This window comes from Pseudophryne corroboree, chromosome 2 (assembly GCF_028390025.1).
Source record: "Pseudophryne corroboree isolate aPseCor3 chromosome 2, aPseCor3.hap2, whole genome shotgun sequence".
Lineage (NCBI taxonomy): Eukaryota > Metazoa > Chordata > Amphibia > Anura > Myobatrachidae > Pseudophryne > Pseudophryne corroboree.
The window spans coordinates 395,495,426-395,515,470 of NC_086445.1; the positions used below are offsets into that span (position 1 = coordinate 395,495,426).

General features: G+C 45.7%; 1 protein-coding gene across 4 annotated transcripts in view; it reads right to left on the reverse strand.

Moving 5' to 3' along the window:
- INPP4A (inositol polyphosphate-4-phosphatase type I A) overlaps positions 1–20,045 on the reverse strand; it is a 266,919-nt gene that overhangs the window by 94,991 nt on the left and 151,883 nt on the right. For all 4 annotated transcript variants that reach the window (XM_063953338.1, XM_063953341.1, XM_063953340.1 and 1 more), the window contains exons 3-4: positions 13,758–13,897; positions 1,609–1,653 (exon numbers count right to left, since the gene is read on the reverse strand). In XM_063953338.1, the coding sequence (XP_063809408.1) occupies positions 1,609–1,653; positions 13,758–13,848 (136 nt within the window). In that variant the 5' untranslated portion in view covers positions 13,849–13,897. The remainder of the gene's footprint in view (positions 1–1,608; positions 1,654–13,757; positions 13,898–20,045) is intronic.

Genomic DNA, 20,045 nt, shown 5'->3' on the forward strand with positions numbered 1-20,045 from the left:
GGCCGGCCCAAAGCCAAATTATTTGGTAAGCAAATAAATACTTTGGCGTCCACCTAAGCACTTTTGCGCATGAAGTAAGGAGGCGTGGTCTCATTGTAAAAGCCCACTTGTAGTGCCCCTTACACATTTGCCCACTGTATAAGTGCCCTTTACACATTTGCCCACTGTATAAGTGCCCCTTACACATTTGCCCACTGTTGAAGTTCCCCTTACATATTCTGCCCACTTTCATACTTCCCCTTACATATTAATCTAATCAAAGTACTGTATTACCTGATATGCCCCCTGTGCCCGGAGACTCACAAAGCAGTCAGTGGTGTTGGCACCTCCGCCATGCCCTGCACCTCAGTATAGTACTAGAAGAAGAAGAATCTCAAAATAAAACTACCGCTCTAGTAGCCGGACAGCAAGGGCTTCTGGGAGCAGTAGTTTATTTTGCATGTACAGTAATGTGAAGAATCTCAAAATAAACTACCGCTCCCAGCAGCCCTTGCTGTCTGGAAGCAAGGGATTCTGGGAGCAGTAGTTTATTTTATTTTTCTTCACATTACTGTAGTACTAGTGGGGTGCGCTGCAGGACATAGCGCGGTGGCCTGCTTGGTGAGTCTCCGGGCAGGCGCTACATTTCAGGGCATATCAGGAATGGCCAGTATTACACATATCGCTGGCGCAGCTGAATAGGGCACCCTCCTCTATGCTGCGCCTTACTCAGCTGCGTAACCAGCGTATGCGTAAAACAGGCCCTGACTACATGCTAGGCTTACCCTAAATATTTTGCTCATATAATAACCATTTTTTAACAACGTATAGTCTGTGTGTCCTGGGTGCTTCTCCAACTTTTACACTAAAGTTAAATTCAGTTAAAAATAAGTGTGAAAAGGGCTAACTTCCTAGGCATGAAACAAACTCAGAAGTAAATGCAAATATTTGTGTTTTAAACACTGAGGACATTTATGTGTCTGGACAAGTATATCCATAAATAGTAATTATTAAAAAGTATTGTTTTCAATTTTTGGGAATTTTTTGTTTCTGGACAAAAATAAGTTGCATGATAAAAACAAATTGGAACATACCAGACTTTTTTTTTTCATTTTCCCTTATATTTTCAGTTAAATTACTGTTCCACACTAATAGGGACATTTTTATGTCGCAGATGCATGTTGCAAGTGGACACGTATAATTTATTCAGTTTTATAGTTAAAAAAAAAAAATGCCTGTTGAAAGCACAGAAACACTGTTGATGTCATTTCCCAGATAGAACGTAAAGAACGGACCTTATTTAGCAACATCTGTATCCATGGAAACAATGCAATACACAGAAGTTATTTATTTGCAACATCTATCTTTTAATTGTAAATTACTCAGTTTTACACAGGTCATTTCAGGCAGTAATCCTATTTAAAAGGTTATAAAAAAAAATGAATTCTGTAAAATCTAGAATACAGCATCATGATTTTAATTAGGTAAATTATTTTTGTGTGGAGTCACTATTTTACTCTAAGGGTATCGTTACGCTAAATAAATCAACTCCTGATTCAACAATAAATAAAAGTGACACAGTGTTATGTCTGCACATGCATAAAATAAGTATAAACTGACACAGCTTACCCAAACTAAACTCCAATATTGGTTCATCTGGGTCATGGAAATTTCCTGCAAATATAAATTTATATGTTTAGATATGCTTTTTAAAATTATATGCCATCGATCTACTATTGGAAAAATACACATATTAACATTGAATTATTGTTTCTCTCCTGATAGGGAGAACTGATTTTATAATATAAATAACATACACAGGTAGACCATCGATTATCCGGCACTTAACACAACACTGGCCAACCTGCGGCTCTCCAGATGTTGTGAAACTACACATCCCAGCATGCTCAGCCACAGTTTTAGCATTCCCCAACAGAAAAACTGTGGCAATCCCAGCATTCTCTGCCACAATTTTAGCATTCCCTAATAGCACAACTGTGGCAACGCATGATGGGATTTGTAGTTTTACAACAGCTGGAGAGCCACAAGTTGGCTAGGCCAGGTCTAACACATCTTTTAATCCGGACACATCAGGTGCCTGGGGAGAAGTTAGTCTGTGGGTGAGAGTTATGCTACGGGAGGACTTAGATAGGTTGCAAGAGGGTGGGATGGGGGGTGGGGGGGGGGGGGGGGGGTGGGGGAGAGATGTGCTACAGGCAGGTAGTCCAGCTGCGTCAGCAAGTCGGGCTGCAGGTGGGAAGTCCAGCTGCAGCGGCAAGTCGGCCTGCGGGCAGGGAGTCGGGATGTAAGGTTGGAGTTAGGCTGTGGGAGATATTCTGGTAGAATTAGGCTGCAGGGGAGATGCCACAGACTCTAACAATAATCTTGAACAGTGCCAGAACCAAGGGTGACGGATTATCGGTGGCGTACCTGTACAATGTGTGTATTGTAATGAACCATGAACATTTTGGATTTTAGTACTTGAAGGGGTGCAATCCCACCAGCAATCCGCCGAATAAAACAAAACTGATATTTAATAAATATACCCCATAATCTGTGTAAATCCCAATTAATTGTGAGACAGTAAAAGGTGTTATGTGCCCAATCTGCACAATATACTGATAGTACACACAACTTGTCCTGCAGCATTTCATCTGCCAAAGCCATCACTTCAAAGAAAAGCCAGAGAAAGTCAGTATAGTCAAAATGGTATCCGGTCTCTAGGTCGACGGTAACTAGGTCGACAGTGTCTAGGTCGACCACTACTGGTCGACAGCAACTAGGCCGACATGGTTTCTAGGTCGACAGGTCAAAAGGTCGACATTAGTTTTTCACTTTTTTTATTTATTTAATTTTTTAACTTTTTCATACTTTACGATCCACGTGGACTACAACTGGGAACGGTAACCTGTGCCGAGTGCAGCGAGGCACCTTGCCCGAAGCTCGGTCACCATGTGAGGGGACACTGTGCACTAATTGGGGTTCCCGGTCACTCTACGAAGAAAATGAAATCAAAAATTCAAAAACAACAACAACTCATGTCGACCTTTTGACCTGTCTACCTAGAAACCATGTCGACCAATAGTGGTCAACCTATACCTAGCATACCACACCAATTCAAAATATCCCCAAACTATAACCTCTTCACCTTCCACAAGTCAAAATAAAGCTTTTCATATAAAAGATTATTTAAAATTACAATTTTGCAATAATTAATACTTTTCTGGGCTCATCTGACATTTTGCCTGACCTATATCTACCGCAGCTGTATGGGTGCTTAATTAATCTGATCCCCACAGTACACTTGATAATGCTATAAGAAGAAAGTGTTGGAGAGAGATTGGAACTTTGCAAATGATTAAGTCCAGAGTCATTAACGAATAAGTGGTGCAATGGCACAAACAGAGATGGAGCAGAATATATGATCTATACACCTGTGCAAACCGCTGGGGGATTGCAAAACGAGCCTTCGCCGATCTCTACCCTTCTACCCTTATTACCAGAGTATAAAATACCACAAGTGCTCATAAACTATGTGTAAAAAGTTCATCAACATCTCATTCTTTTTACTTCCTTTCTCTTATCACAGAGAAAGATGAAGGTCATTCAGTTTCAGCACTTAACTATTCAGTAGCTCCATACCCTAATGTAATGGCAAGATTACTCTCAAATAGAAACAGAAAACCAGACAGCAGTAGTGCAACACCTTCAGCAAAGCAAGTTGCACTTTATCGAGAACACTCACATTTCAAATTAACCATAGATATTGTTTAATGTAACTATACTGTCAGTGCACACTTATACCAGCATTGCCATTGCTGTAAGGAAGCCAAATGAAATCAGATGGACCTCTACATACACACAACCCAGCATAGGCTGCACTGCCATGAATATGCCCTCAATAAATACAACATATGTGTAAATGCCCCACTGTCACCAGTTCCACCCTTTCAGCAACAAGTGGAGACGTGTAAGACCGCTTGCTGATGTGTGCGCTCGGATAAGGAGCATGCACAGTGCTACATTTACTAAGATCTAACCTACTATTATTAGCATTATTAGAATTTTATAAAAATATAGATGTATCCTCATACAGCGTTGCTCATAGCGCACTATTTAGGGTCCTGTGTGGCGAATTGGAAATAACATTATGGCGTGCGTTATGTCCCGCACCATGTAATACACAGTTTAACCGCTGGGTGGCGAATGCTCCATGTTGAGACTACAGTGCTGAATACAATGCTGTGGCAGTAAGCAGTGATCTGTGAGAGGCTGGCCAATCACGTTCTTCCCTTTATAAATTACAATGCCACGCTGCCGCCCGTTCAGTCAATTAATTTTTTCGTTACGTTGTGCACAAAATGCCGGATAGCATTAATATGACTCCCAGATGGTCTCCAGCCACACTGCCGCCTGATCACGCTAGATATGGATATTGTCGTTACAGCTCGTACAAAAATAAGATTTTACTTACCGATAAATCTATTTCTCATAGTCCGTAGTGGATGCTGGGACTCCGTAAGGACCATGGGGAATAGCGGCTCCGCAGGAGACAGGGCACAAGAATAAAAGCTTTAGGATCAGGTGGTGTGCACTGGCTCCTCCCCCTATGACCCTCCTCCAAGCCTCAGTTAGGATACTGTGCCCGGACGAGCGTACATAATAAGGAAGGATATTGAATCCCGGGTAAGACTCATACCAGCCACACCAATCACACCGTACAACTCGTGATCTGAACCCAGTTAACAGTATGATAACAACGAAGGAGCCTCTGAAAAGATGGCTCACAACAACAATAACCCGATTTTGTTAACAATAACTATGTACAAGTATTGCAGACAATCCGCACTTGGGATGGGCGCCCAGCATCCACTACGGACTATGAGAAATAGATTTATCGGTAAGTAAAATCTTATTTTCTCTGACGTCCTAGTGGATGCTGGGACTCCGTAAGGACCATGGGGATTATACCAAAGCTCCCAAACGGGCGGGAGAGTGCGGATGACTCTGCAGCACCGAATGAGAGAACTCCAGGTCCTCCTCAGCCAGGGTATCAAATTTGTAGAATTTAGCAAACGTGTTTGCCCCTGACCAAGTAGCTGCTCGGCAAAGTTGTAAAGCCGAGACCCCTCGGGCAGCCGCCCAAGATGAGCCCACTTTCCTTGTGGAATGGGCTTTTACAGATTTAGGCTGTGGCAGGCCTGCCACAGAATGTGCAAGTTGAATTGTACCACAAATCCAACGAGCAATAGTCTGCTTAGAAGCAGGAGCACCCAAGCTTGTTGGGTGCATACAGGATAAACAGCGAGTCAGACTTTCTGACTCCGCCGTCCTGGAAACATATATTTTCAGGGCCCTGACAACGTCAAGTAACTTGGAGTCCTCCAAGTCCCTAGTAGCCGCAGGCACCACAATAGGTTGGTTCATGTGAAAAGCAGAAACCACCTTAGGGAGAAATTGAGGACGAGTCCTCAATTCTGCCCTGTCAGAATGAAAAATTAAGTAAGGGCTTTTATATGATAAAGCCGCCAATTCTGACACACGCCTGGCTGAAGCCAGGGCTAACAGCATCGTCACCTTCCATGTGAGATATTTTAAGTCCACAGTAGTGAGTGGTTCAAACCAATGTGACTTAAGGAACCTCAAAACAACATTGAGATCCCAAGGTGCCACTGGAGGCACAAAAGGAGGTTGTATATGCAGTACCCCTTTTACAAATGTCTGAACTTCAGGTACTGAAGCCAGTTCTTTCTGGAAGAAAATCGACAGGGCCGAAATTTGAACCTTAATGGACCCTAATTTTAGGCCCATAGACAGTCCTGTTTGCAGGAAATGGAGGAAACGACCCAGTTGAAATTCCTCTGTAGGGGCCTTCTTGGCCTCACACCACGCAACATATTTTCGCCAAATGCGGTGATAATGGTTTGCGGTTACATCCTTCCTGGCTTTGACCAGGGTAGGGATGACTTCATCTGGAATGCCTTTTTCCTTCAGGATCCGGCGTTCAACCGCCATGCCGTCAAACGCAGCCGCGGTAAGTCTTGGAACAGACAAGGCCCCTGCTGGAGCAGGTCCTTTCTTAGAGGTAGAGGCCACGGGTCTTCCGTGAGCATCTCCTGAAGTTCCGGGTACCAAGTCCTTCTTGGCCAATCCGGAACCACGAGTATCGTTCTTACTCCTCTCCTTCTTATGATTCTCAGTACTTTTGGTATGAGAGGCAGAGGAGGGAACACATACACTGACTGGTACACCCACGGTGTCACCAGAGCGTCCACCGCTATTGCCTGAGGGTCCCTTGACCTGGCGCAATATCTGTCTAATTTTTTGTTTAGACGTGACGCCATCATGTCCACCTTTGGTTTTTCCCAACGGTTTACAATCAGGTGGAAGACTTCTGGGTGAAGTCCCCACTCTCCCGGGTGAAGGTCGTGTCTGCTGAGGAAGTCTGCTTCCCAGTTGTCCACTCCCGGAATGAACACTGCTGACAGAGCTATCACATGATTTTCCGCCCAGCGAAGAATCCTTGCAGCCTCTGCCATTGCCCTCCTGCTTCTCGTGCCGCCCTGTCTGTTTACGTGGGCGACTGACGTGATGTTGTCCGATTGGATCAATACCGCCTGACCCTGAAGCAGGGGTTTCGCTTGACTTAGGGCATTGTAAATGGCCCGTAGTTCCAGAATGTTTATATGAAGAGATGTTTCCATGCTTGACCACAAGCCCTGGAAGTTTTTTCCCTGTGTGACTGCTCCCCAGCCTCTCAGGCTTGCATCCGTGGTCACCAGGATCCAATCCTGAATGCCGAATCTGCGGCCCTCTAGAAGATGAGCACTCTGCAACCACCACAGGAGAGACACCCTGGTCTTTGGTGACAGGGTTATCCGCTGCTGCATCTGAAGATGCGAACCGGACCATTTGTCCAGTAGATCCCACTGAAACGTTCTTGCATGGAATCCTTCGAATGGAATTGCTTCGTAAGAAGCCACCATTTTTCCCAGGACCCTCGTGCACTGATGCACTGACACCTGGGCTGGTTTTAGGAGGTTCCTGACTAGCTCGGATAACTCCTTGGCCTTCTCCTCCGGGAGAAAAACCTTCTTCTGGACTGTGTCCAGAATCATTCCTAGGAACAGAAGACGTGTCGTTGGAATCAGCTGCGATTTTGGAATATTTAGGATCCACCCGTGCTGACGTAACACTATCTGAGATAGTGCTACTCCGACTTCTAACTGTTCCCTGGACCTTGCCCTTATCAGGAGATCGTCCAAGTAAGGGATAATTAATACGCCTTTTCTTCGAAGAAGAATCATCATTTCGGCCATTACCTTGGTAAAGACCCGAGGTGCCGTGGACAACCCAAACGGCAGCGTCTGAAACTGATAATGACAGTCTTGTACTACAAACCTGAGATACCCTTGGTGAGAAGGGTAGATTGGGACGTGGAGATAAGCATCTTTGATGTCCAGAGACACCATATAGTCCCCTTCTTCCAGGTTCGCTATCACCGCTCTGAGTGATTCCATCTTGAATTTGAACCTTTTTATGTAAGTGTTCAAGGATTTCAGATTTAAAATTGGTCTCACCGAGCCGTCCGGCTTCGGTACCACAAACAGCGTGGAATAATACCGCTTTCCTTGTTGTAGGAGGGGTACCTTGATTATCACCTGCTGGGAATACAGCTTGTGAATGGCTTCCAGAACTGCCTCCCTGTCGGAGGGAGACTTTGGCAGAGCAGACTTCAGGAACCGGCGAGGGGGAAACGCCTCGAATTCCAGTTTGTAACCCTGCGATACTACCTGTAGAATCCAGGGATCCACTTGCGAGTGAGCCCACTGCGCGTTGAAATTCTTGAGACGGGCCCCCACCAAGCCTGAGTCTGCTTGTAAAGCCCCAGCGTCATGCTGAAGACTTGGCAGAAGCAGGGGAAGGCTTCTGATCCTGGGAAGCGGCTGCATGGTGCAGTCTTTTTCCCCTTCCTCTGCCCCGGGGCAGAAAGGAATGGCCTTTTGCTCGCTTGTATTTATGGGAACGAAAGGACTGAGTTTGAAAAGACGGTGTCTTTTTCTGTTGATGTGAAGTGACCTGGGGTAAGAAGGTGGACTTTCCAGCCGTTGCCGTGGCCACCAGGTCCGAAAGACCAGCCCCAAATAACTCCTCCCCTTTATACGGCAATACTTCCATATGTCGTTTGGAATCCGCATCCCCTGACCACTGACGCGTCCATAACGTTCTTCTGGCAGAGATGGACATAGCACTTACTCTTGATGCCAGGGTGCAAATATCCCTCTGTGCATCACGCATATATAGTAATGCATCCTTCAAATGCTCTATAGTTAACAATATATTGTCCCTATCCAGGGTATCAATATTTTCAGTCAGGGAATCCGACCACGCGACTCCAGCACTGCACATCCAGGCTGAAGCGATTGCTGGTCGCAGTATAACACCAGTATGTGTGTATATACTTTTTAGGATATTTTCCAGCCATCTATCAGCTGGTTCTTTGAGGGTGGCCGTATCAGGAGACGGTAACGCTACTTGTTTAGATAAACGTGTGAGCGCCTTATCTACCCTAGGGGGTGTTTCCCAACGTGTCCTAACCTCTGATGGGAAAGGATATAGTTCCAATAATTTATTAGAAATTAGCAGTTTTTTGTCGGGAGAAACCCACGCTTTATCACATACCTCATTCAATTCATCTGACTCAGGAAAAACTATTGGTAGTTTTTTCACCCCCCACATAATACCCTTCTTAGTGGTATTTGTAGTGTCAGAAATGTGCAATGCTTCCTTCATTGCCGTGATCATGTAACGTGTGGCCCTACTGGACATTACGTTCGACTCATCACCGTCGACACTAGACTCCGTATCTGTGTCTGGGTCTGTGTCGACCCACTGAGGTAACGGGCGTTTTAGGGCCCCTGACGGTGTCTGAGACGCCTGGACAGGCATTAATTGATTTGCCGGCTGTCTCATGTCGTCAACAGTTTTTTGCAAAGTGTTGACATTATCACTTAATTGTTTGAACACGATCATCCAGTCAGGTGTCGACTCCCTAGGGGGTGACATCACTAACGCAGGCAATTGCTCCGCCTCCACATCATTTTCCTCCTCATACATGTCGACACACACGTACCGACACACAGCACACACACCGGGAATGCTCTGATAGAGGACAGGACCCCACGAGCCCTTTGGAGAGACAGAGGGAGAGTCTGCCAGCACACACCCAGCGCTATATATATATATATATATATACAGGGATAACCTTATATAAGCGTTATTCCCTTATAGCTGCTGTTTATATTGTCATTTGCTGCCAATAGTGCCCCCCCTTCTCTTTTTTACCCTGATTCTGAAGCAGGACTGCAGGGGAGAGTCAGGGAGCCGTCCTTCCAGCGGAACTGTGAGGGAAAATGGCGCTTGTGTGCTGAGGAGATAGGCTCCGCCCCTTCACGACGTCCTTATCTCCCGCTTTTTTGTGTAAAAATGGCAGGGGTTAAAATACATCCATATAGCCCAGGAGCTATATGTGATGTATTCTTTTGCCACCTAAGGTATCATTTATATTGCGTCTCAGGGCGCTCCCCCCCAAGCGCCCTGCACCCTCAGTGACCGGAGTGTGAAGTGTGCTGAGAGCAATGGCGCACAGCTGCGGTGCTGTGCGCTACCTTAGTCTGAAGACAGGATTGTCTTCTGCCGCCGATTTCACCGGACCTCTTCGTCTCTTCTGGCTCTGTAAGGGGGACGGCGGCGCGGCTCCGGTGACCCATCCAGGCTGTACCTGTGATCGTCCCTCTGGAGCTAATGTCCAGTAGCCTAAGAAGCCCAATCCACTCTGCACGCAGGTGAGTTCGCTTCTTCTCCCCTTAGTCCCACGATGCAGTGAGCCTGTTGCCAGCAGGACTCACTGAAAATAAAAAAAAAACCTAAATTAAACTTTTATTCTAAGCAGCTCAGGAGAGCCACCTAGCCTGCACCCTTCTCGTTCGGGCACAAAAATCTAACAGAGGCTTGGAGGAGGGTCATAGGGGGAGGAGCCAGTGCACACCACCTGATCCTAAAGCTTTTATTCTTGTGCCCTGTCTCCTGCGGAGCCGCTATTCCCCATGGTCCTTACGGAGTCCCAGCATCCACTAGGACGTCAGAGAAATGCAGGATAGCATTAGCATAACAGCATTCATATTTCGGACTAGCTTTGGCAGAAATATTAAATGCAAAGTGCACTGGGTCCCTACTGTACCTCATGAATATGACTACCGTATTCAATCCGTTAAATTGGTATCCGTATTCAATCCGTTAAAAAAATTTTTTTTTAAAGCACTCAGATACAACACATCACATATACACCCGGAGGGCCTGCCTGTAACGTGGTCGGATGTGGCCTAACGAGAACAGCGTCCGCCTGCAATGCTTGCACTCGTGGGTTCGATACCCATTTGTGCTTGATCACTGTTAGGGACAATGTTAAAGTTGTGGCCAATTCCGTTGACCATTTTTTTTTTGGGTGTATTTAGATATTCTTTTTTAATACAATAAAGTATTTTGGGGTATTGCTACTTCTCGTTATATAAAAAAAGTCCGCTTCTACTAAATACAAGGCCACGCTGCTGCCCTGTTCACTCAATTCATCTAGTCGTTATGTTGTGTACAAAATGATGGATAACATTAGCATAAGCAGCAATCCTACCGTATTTCGGACTACTGTAGCTTTGTTTTTCTTTTGTTTCAACCCAGTGCAACTGGGTACCTACAGTATCTCATGAATGTACAGTATGACTACCAGATGGTCTCCAGGCACACTGCCGCCCGATCACGCTAGCTATAGATATTGTCGTTATGTTGTATACAAATTGCCGGGTAGCATTAGCGTAAGCAGCTAGCTTTTTTTTTTTTTTTAAAGCACTCAAATACAACACATCACATATACACCCGGAAGGCCTGCCTCTACCATGGTCGGCTGTGGCCTAACGAGAACAGCGGCCGCCTGCAATACTTGCAGTCCCAGGTTCGATACTGCGTACGTCGCCCATTTATTATTTTATATTTATTTATTTAATATTTTTTAATACAATAAAGTTATTTGGTGTTTTAAGTTTCTACTTCTCGTCATATAAAAAAAGTCCGCTTCTACTAAATACAAGGCCTCGCTGCTGCCCTGTTCACTCAATTCATCTAGTCGTTATGTTGTGTACAAAATGCAGGATCACATTAGCATAAGCAGCATTCCTACTGTATTTCAGACATCCTTTCTGGTCTATTTGCTTCAAATGGGCAGAAATATTGAATGCAAACTGCAACTGGGTACCTACAGTATCTCATGAATGTACAGTATGACTACCAGATGGTCTCCAGGCACACTGCCGCCCGATCACGCTAGCTATGGATATTGTCGTTATGTTGTGCACAAAATGCAGGATCACATTAGCATAAGCAGCATTTCTATTTCAGACATCCTTTCTGGTCTATTTGCTTCAAATGGGCAGAAATATTGAATGCAAAATGCAACTGGGTACCTACAGTATCTCATGAAAGTACAGTACGACTACCAGATGGTCTCCAGGCACACTGCCGCCCGATCATTTAGTAGAAGCGGACTTTTTTTGTATAATGAGAAGTAGAAACTTAAAACACCAAATAACTTTATTGTATTAAAAAATATTAAATAAATAAATTAAAATAAAATAATAAATGGGCGACGAACTCAGTATCGAACCCGGGACTGCAAGTATTGCAGGCGGACGCTGTTCTCGTTAGGCCACAGCCGACCATGGTAGAGGCAGGCCTTCCGGGTGTATATGTGATGTGGTGTATTTGAGTGCTTTAAAAAAAAAAGCCAGCTGCTTACGCTAATGCCACCCGGCAATTTGTACACAACATAACGACAATTTCCATAGCTAGCGTGATCGGGCGGCAGGCAGTGTGCCTGGAGACCATCTGGTTGTCATACTGTACATTCATGAGATACTGTAGGTACCCAGTTGCACTTTGCATTCAATATTTCTGCCTATTTGTAGCACCAGAAACACAAAGCTACAGTAGTCCGAAATAAGATTGCTGCTTATGCTAATGTTATCCATCATTTTGTACACAACATAACGACTAGATGAAATGAGTGAACAGGGCAGCAGCGTGGCCTTGTATTTAGTAGAAGCAGACTTTTTTATATAACGAGAAGTAGCAATACCCCAAAATACTTTAATTGTATTAAAAAAGAATATCTAAATACACCCCAAAAAAAAATGGTCAACGGAATTGGCCACAACTTTAACATTGTCACTAACAGTGATCAAGCACAAATGGGTATCGAACCCACGAGTGCAAGCATTGCAGGCGGACGCTGTTCTCGTTAGGCCACAGCCGACCACGTTACAGGCAGGCCCTCCGGGTGTATATGTGATGTGTTGTACCTGAGTGCTTAAAAAAAAAAAAAAAAAGTTAGTCCGAAAAAAGCTTCCCGGCAATTTGTACACACTGTAACGACAACATTCCTAGCTAGCGTGATCGAGCGGCAGTTTGGCTGGAGACCATCTGGTGGTAACTGAAACACAAAGCTAGTCCGAAATAATTCCCATATAAAGGGAAGTGATTAATGGTTCGGCATTGTCACAATAAATGTCAGCCAATCAGCAGGCGGCGCTATGAAGGGTCCGTTGGCTATTTAAGGCATGCGCTGTCGAGTTTAGGAAAAGCGTCATCTGGTGGACAGAAAGTAGACTGCACGTTACAATTATAACGTGACGTCACATTTACAACGCAACTTATAATGGGAGTTATAGCGCAAGGAGCTGGCGCGAGTTGCATGGCGCCCGCCACACGGTACGCAGCAACGATATATGAGGACACATCTGATGACTCCCATAAAACGTAGCTTAGATTTACAGTAGTAATATCACTGCAATAAAACATTGCTTACATTTGTACAATAGTGATGTCACTTGTGTCATTGTGAAAGTGTTCTGCGAATTAATATAATTAACAACAAATATATGCCATTAGATGAGCGATATTCCAGAGGACAGCAATCAGCAAAACACCTAGAAATAAGAATTCACAGCTCGCTTTCTCTTGCAGATCTAGGTGTACAACATCACATAAGGCACTTGCTGTTTCATAATAAAACATGTTTTAGGGTGTGGCATGGTAGGTCGACAGTCATAACGTCAACTTGGCAATGTCGGCATGGTCATAATGCCGCCGTTGACCATGTCAATATATCATCATATAGACAAGGATGAAAGGCCAACATATCATCCCTGGTGGGCCATCAGTGACTTAGCTTCTTTAGGTGGTTACAGCGCAGAAGGAGTTTATCCCAGATCCCATCTGTTACCGCACGATCGCTGGTCCGTTTTCAGGCAGTAAAAATGGCCTATCACTGGATAACGCGATAATGACCATCGGTCAAAAATCACGATATCAGGCTGTTTTTGTTGGGTGAAACTGGATCGCTTCTAATTGTCATTGTTGATCTTTTGACTACATCCCGTGTATTATGTATGGAGTTGGAATATACAAAACTCAAACCATAGATATCTGTGACATGTTCTGTTGCTTCTAATACCCTTATATTCTACAGAAGAGATATCAAAGATACCATCTTTGGGCAGACATGGTCAGGATAAATAGCGTAATCTTTCCTGTCCTATATCATCATTATACAGAGACAGTGATGAGTATATGCAACTAATAGCCTTTACAGTGGCTAGCAGTAAGGAAGAGATTATACTTAATCACCGTTTGTTTCAGGTTATGTATACTTCGCACCATACATCACTCACCCGCCAATGATAAACCCAACATTTCAGAGGCAACATCGATAGTGGAGTGAGGTCTGGCCCCATGACGAGGACTGCGCTGTCTTGTCGTCATCTGGGTTTCGGGAGAGTGACGCACCTGTTCAATTTTTTCTGTTAATGACCTGGAAAGGAGAGCTATAGTTTATAACTGGCAAAGCAAAAATCTGTTGCAAAATAACAATTGGTTATGAGGTTTTATTTATATCAGATCCAGAAGGCTTTGATAACCTCACAGGATCAAAGTTTTGAATGACACTGAAGGATAGGCAGGCAATAAATTTACTAATCATACAAAACTGGATGCACAGAGCATCTCTGAGAGGTGGACAAATGACCAATAACTATATTACCATTTACAGGTTGAGTATCCCATATCAAAATATTCCGAAATACGGAATATTCCGAAATACGGAATTTTTTGAGTGAGACTGAGATAGTGAAACCTTTGTTTTCTGTGGCTCAATGTACACAAACTTTGTTTAATACATAAAATAATTAAAAATATTGTATTAAATGACCTTCAGGCTGTGTGTATAAGGTGTATATGAAACATAAATGAATTATGTGAATGTAGACACACTTTGTTTAATGCACAAAGTTATAAAAAATATTGGCTAAAATGACCTTCAGGCTGTGTGTATAAGGTGTATATGAAACATAAATGCATTCTGTGCTTAGACATGGGTCCCATCGCCATGATATCTCATTATGGTATGCAATTATTCCAAAATACGGAATAATCCGATATCCAAAATACCTCTGGTCCCAAGCATTTTGGATATGGGATACTCAACCTGTATTTGGACAACCAATAATTTCACTTACTTGGGTATATACATTCCTAGCAACATTATTCAAATGTATTCTTAATTTATACTCCAACCAATTAAGCAAACCACTAATGACAAAAAGTTAATGCACCTTACCAATCTTTTACAGGATGGTATAAAAAATAGGATTTTAATACCTACCGGTAAATCCTTTTCTCGTAGTCCATAAGGGATATTGGGGGAAACTAGTACGACGGGGTATAGACGGCATCCAAAGGAGCCAGTGCACTTTAAATTTCTTCAACTGGGTGTGCTGGCTCTTCCCCTCTATGCCTCCTCCCACAGGTAGTTATAGGTAAAAACGTGCCCGAAGAAGAAAGGACATATATGAGAGAAGGAACAACATAACAGAAAAAGGTGGTGAGATTTACACACCAGCACACCACTAACATACAGCAACAGCTGAACAGGTAACTATAGAACAAGAACCTGCAGAAAAGTCCACGCACTGAGGCGGGCGTCCAATATCCCTTATGGGCTACGAGAAAAGGATTTACCGGTAGGTATTAAAATCCTAATTTCTCTAGCATCCATAAGAGATATTGGGGGAAACTAGTACGATGGGGACATCTCAAAGCTTCCAGAACGGGCGGGAACGTGCGGAGACTGCTGCAGCTCCGCCTGCCCAAACTGGGTATCCTCTTTGGCCAGCGTATCAAACTTGTAGAACTTCACAAAAGTGTTCTTCCCTGACCAGGTAGCAGCTCGACACAGTTGCAAGGCCGAGACTACACGAGCAGCCGCCCAGGAAGAGCCCACTGATCTTGTAGAGTGGGCTTTCAGAGACTTAGGAACAGGTAAGGCTGCCGACACATAGGCCTATTGGATAGTTAGCCTAATCCAATGAGCAATGGACTGCTTTGAAGCAGGGCAACCCTTTTTCTGCACATCATAGAGCACGAACAAGGAATCCGTTTTTCTGACCTGAGCCGTGCGCTTGACATAGATCTTCAAGGCACGCACAGCATCCAATGCCTCCGGAGAAGCAGAAGCGGCAGAACTGGACTGAACCACAATAGGTTGATTCAGATGAAACGCGGAGACAACCTACGGCAGGAACTGCTGTCTAGTCTGGAGCTCCGCTCTGTCCTCGTAAAAGACCATGGGGGTCATTCCGAGTTGATCGCTCGCTAGCTACTTTTTGCAGCCATGCGAACACATAGTCGCCGCCCACTGTGGAGTGTATACTTCTGTGCAAGGGTGCCACCGCATGTGCAGCCGAGCGGTACAAAAACAGTTTGTGCAGTTTCTGAGTAGCTCAGAACTTACTCAGCCGCTGCAATCACTTCAACCTATCCGGTCCCGGAATTGACATCCGACACGCGCCCTACAAATGATTGGACACGCCTACGTTTTTCCAAACACTCCCAGAAAACGGTCAGTTGACACCCATAAACGCCTTCTTCCCGTCAATCTCCTTGCGATCGGCTGTGCGAATGGATTCTTCGTTAATCCGCTTTGTAGCCGTACGACGCACCTGCGCATTGTGGTGCATACGCAAGCGCAGTAGTGACCTGATCCCTGCGCTGCGAAAAACGGCAGCGTGTGACCAGGTCGGAATGACCCCCCAAGTACAGATTTTTACATGATAAGGCCCCCAATTCTGAAACACGTTGCGCAGAAGCCAGGGCCAGTAACATCACCGTCTTCCACCATCATCAGAGGTTCAAACTGGGAGGACAGTAGAAATGCCAACACTACATCCAAATCCCAGGGTGCCGTAGGTGGCACAAAAGGTGGTTGTATGTGGAGTACCCCTTGTAAGAAGGTCTGAACTTCAGGCAACACTGGCAATTTCTTCTGGAAGAAAATATAGAGGGCTGAAATCTGGACCTTAATGGAACCCAGACGTAAGCCCTTATCCACACCAGCCTGCAGGAAACGTCCCAAGTGAAACTCCGCAGGTGGATACGTGCGTTCCTCGCACAAAGAGACATATCTCTTCCAGATATGATGATAGTGTTTGGACGTCACAGGTTTCCTGGCCTGAACCATGGTTGCAATAACCTTCTTGGAAAAGCCCTTGTGAGCTAGGATGTTCCGCTCAACCTCCATGCCGTCAAACGAAGATGCCGTAAGTCCGGGTAGACAAACGGTCCTTGTTGAAGAAGATCGATTCTTAGTGGTAGAGGCCAAGGGTCTTGGACGGAAGATCCGCGTACCATGCCCTCCGAGGCCAATCCGGGGCAATTAGAATTGCCTGTACACCTTGATTCCCATTTCGCTTTGGCACTCTTGGGAGCAATGGGACTGGACGAAACAGGAAGACCAGCCGGTATGGCCAAAGCGACACCAGTACGTCCACTGCCCTCGCCTGAGGGTCCCTGGTCCGCGAGCAATACCAGGGAAGTTTCTTGTTGAGACAAGAAGCCATCATGTCTATTTGTGGGCAACCCCACCCGTCGATGATCTGCTGAAACACCAGATGGTGGAGTCCCCATTGCCCCGGGTGGAGATCATGACAACTCAGGAAGTCTGCTTCCCAGTTGTCCACACCTGTACTGAAGATTGCGGACATGGCTCTTGCATTTCTTTCTGCCCAGAGGAGTATCCTTGACACCTTTCGCATGCAGGCTCTGCTTTTTGTCTCTCCTTGTCGACTGATATATGCCACTGCCATGGCGTTGTCCGACTGTACCTGGATCGCGTGATCATTGAGCAGAGGAGAGGCTTGAAGCAGATCATTGCAGATCGCCCGAAGTTCCAGAATGTTGATCGGAAGGAGGCTTTTGTGGGCTGACCACCTGCCCTGGAACTATGCCCCTTGGGTGACAGCTCCGCATCCCCTTAGACTCTCATCCGTCGTGAGAAGTGTCCAATCCTTAATCCCCAAACTCCGGCCTTCCAGGATATTGGAGGGCTGTAGCCACCACAAGAGGGAAATCCTGGCGTTAGGTGACAGCTGAATCATCCGGTGCATCTGTAGATGTGAGCCGGACCATTTGCTCAGGAGATCCAACTGAAATGTTCTGGCATGGAACCTCCCATACTGGATTGCCTCGCATGAGGCGACCATCTTGCCTAACAATCTTACGTAAAGATGTACGGACACTCGAGTGGGTCGGAGCACCATGCGGACCATCTCCTGAAGTATTTTCGCCTTGTTCTCTGGTAGAAACACCTTCTGATCCACAGTATCCAGCAACATCCCCAGGAACAGGAGCCTCTGAGTTGGCTCCAGGTGGAACTTCTGCAAGTTCAGGATCCACCCATGGTCTGACTGAAGATGGATGGTGCCGTCGATATGGAGCAACAAAAGCTCCCTGGATAACGTCTTTATCAAAAGGTCGTCCAGATAAGGGACCACATTGATACCCTGGACCCGGATATGAAGCATTATCTCCGCCATCACCTTCGTGAATACCCTCGGGGCTGTAGACAGGCCGAAGGGCAGTGCCCGGAATTGGAAATGATCGTCCAACAGGGCAAACCATAGGTACGCCTGATGAGGCGGCCAAATCGGAATATAGAGATAGGCGTCCTTGATATCCAAGGAGACCATAAATTCCTGTTCTTCCAGGCCCGCAATCACTGATTGCAGGGATTCCATTTTGAACTTGAACACCCTCAAATAAGGATTCAAGGATTTCAGATTCCGAATGGATCTGACCGAACCGTCTGGCTTCAGCACCACAAACAGGTCTGAGTTTGCCGTGTTGCGGTAGTGGTACTGCAACAATGACGTGGGACTGGATGAATTTTTGTTTTGGATAGCCTGTTGCAGCGTAACCTGCATATCCTCCAAAGCTGGTAAGCCTGATTTGAAAAATCGTTGAGGGGGAGTACTGTCGAACTCCAGCCTTTAGCCCTAAGGAACAAGATCTCTGACCCAGGCATCAGGGCAGGAAGCCTCCCAGACGCGGCTGAAGTGACGCAGTTGAGCTCACAGCTCGGGAACCCCTCAGGGTGGGTGGGCACCATCATGCTGAAGACTTAGTGGAAGCAGAACTGGTGGACTGTTCCTGGGAACTGGCGCTTGCTAGTTTTCTGGACTCCCCTCTGGTGCCTCTAGCCGCATTGGCAGCTCTGGCCTTAGATCGAAACCTGTGAGACCGAAAGGATTGGAGAGATGGCCCCAGATAGGAGCGTCTCGTCGGCGGGGCCCCAGAGGCGAGAAACATGGATTTTCCAGCCGTGACCTTGGAAATCCATGAGTCCAACTCGACCCCAAACAGCCATTCCCCCAAGAAAGGGAGGGATTCCACACTACGTTTGGATTCTGCGTCCGCAATCCACTGACGCAACCACAAGGCCCTGCGTGCTGACACTGCCATAGCAGAAGTGCGAACATTAATGTTCCCCATCTCTTTGAGCGAATCACAGAGGACGCGGGTAGTTTCCTGAATGTGCTTAAGGAGGGTTACCATAGTAACTAAGGGCATATCCCCCGAGAGGACCCCCTGAATTTGAACTGCCCAAGAATGAATAGCATGGGTCACCCAGCAACCCACAATGACCGGTCTTTGTGAAAGGCCGGCTGCAGCGTATATAGACTTTAGGGTAGTCTCTATTTTCCGATCCTTTATGGTAAAGGAGCTCGGGGCAGGTAGCACCGCCTTTTTAGACAGGCGAGAGACAGATATCCACGCCAGTGGTGTCCTCCAAAAATTTTCTACCTTCAGGAGCAAAAACTGTTTGGACACTTGGAATTTTTTGTCTGGATTTTTCCAGGCCTGTTTGAATAAGTCATCTAACCCTGAAGAATCAGGGAAAGTGACATTAGGCTTGTTTTGTACAAAGAAAAACTACTGCTTTGAGGCAGTGTCCTCTAGAGGGAGCTTCAGCACATCCCTTAAAGCCAAAATGAGGGGTTCAACACCCCGAGCAGCATATGGATCCCCATTAACAGGATTCAGGTCATCCCCATCATCCTGTATATCATCATCTTTATCAGATAGTAGTGCAGGGGAAACCACGCTTCTGGGGACCTGCATGAGAGAGGGGAGCTGTGCATCAACCCTAGCAGCTAAATCTGCAACAGCTTGTTGCAGCAGCTGAGCTGGGATGACATATCTGACATCATAGTCTTAAGAGACCCTAACCAGTGGGGCTCTGGACCCTCTCCCCCAGCCTCTTCACTAAGTTGGGCAAAGTCACTACATTGTTCACAGGCAATAGATTCATTAGATAATGGAGAAAATGTAGTGTGACATACACTGCACAGCTTGTGCTTATCCATATTTCACAGTAAGAACAACAACAACATACACACAGACCGTTAATGCAAGCCTGCCCTACTGTGTGTGAGAGGAGACACAGAGAGGATTATGAAACCAGCACACCCAGAGCTGCACAATCCCAGTGAGACTGTCAGCTCTGTATATAACAGTAAACACTAACAAATGCAGTCCTAAATAGGCTCAGTATAGTGTACACAAGCGACTCTCTCCCTTAGCTACACCCTGTACCAGTTTCCAGCGTGTCTGTGAGGCAGGAAGCG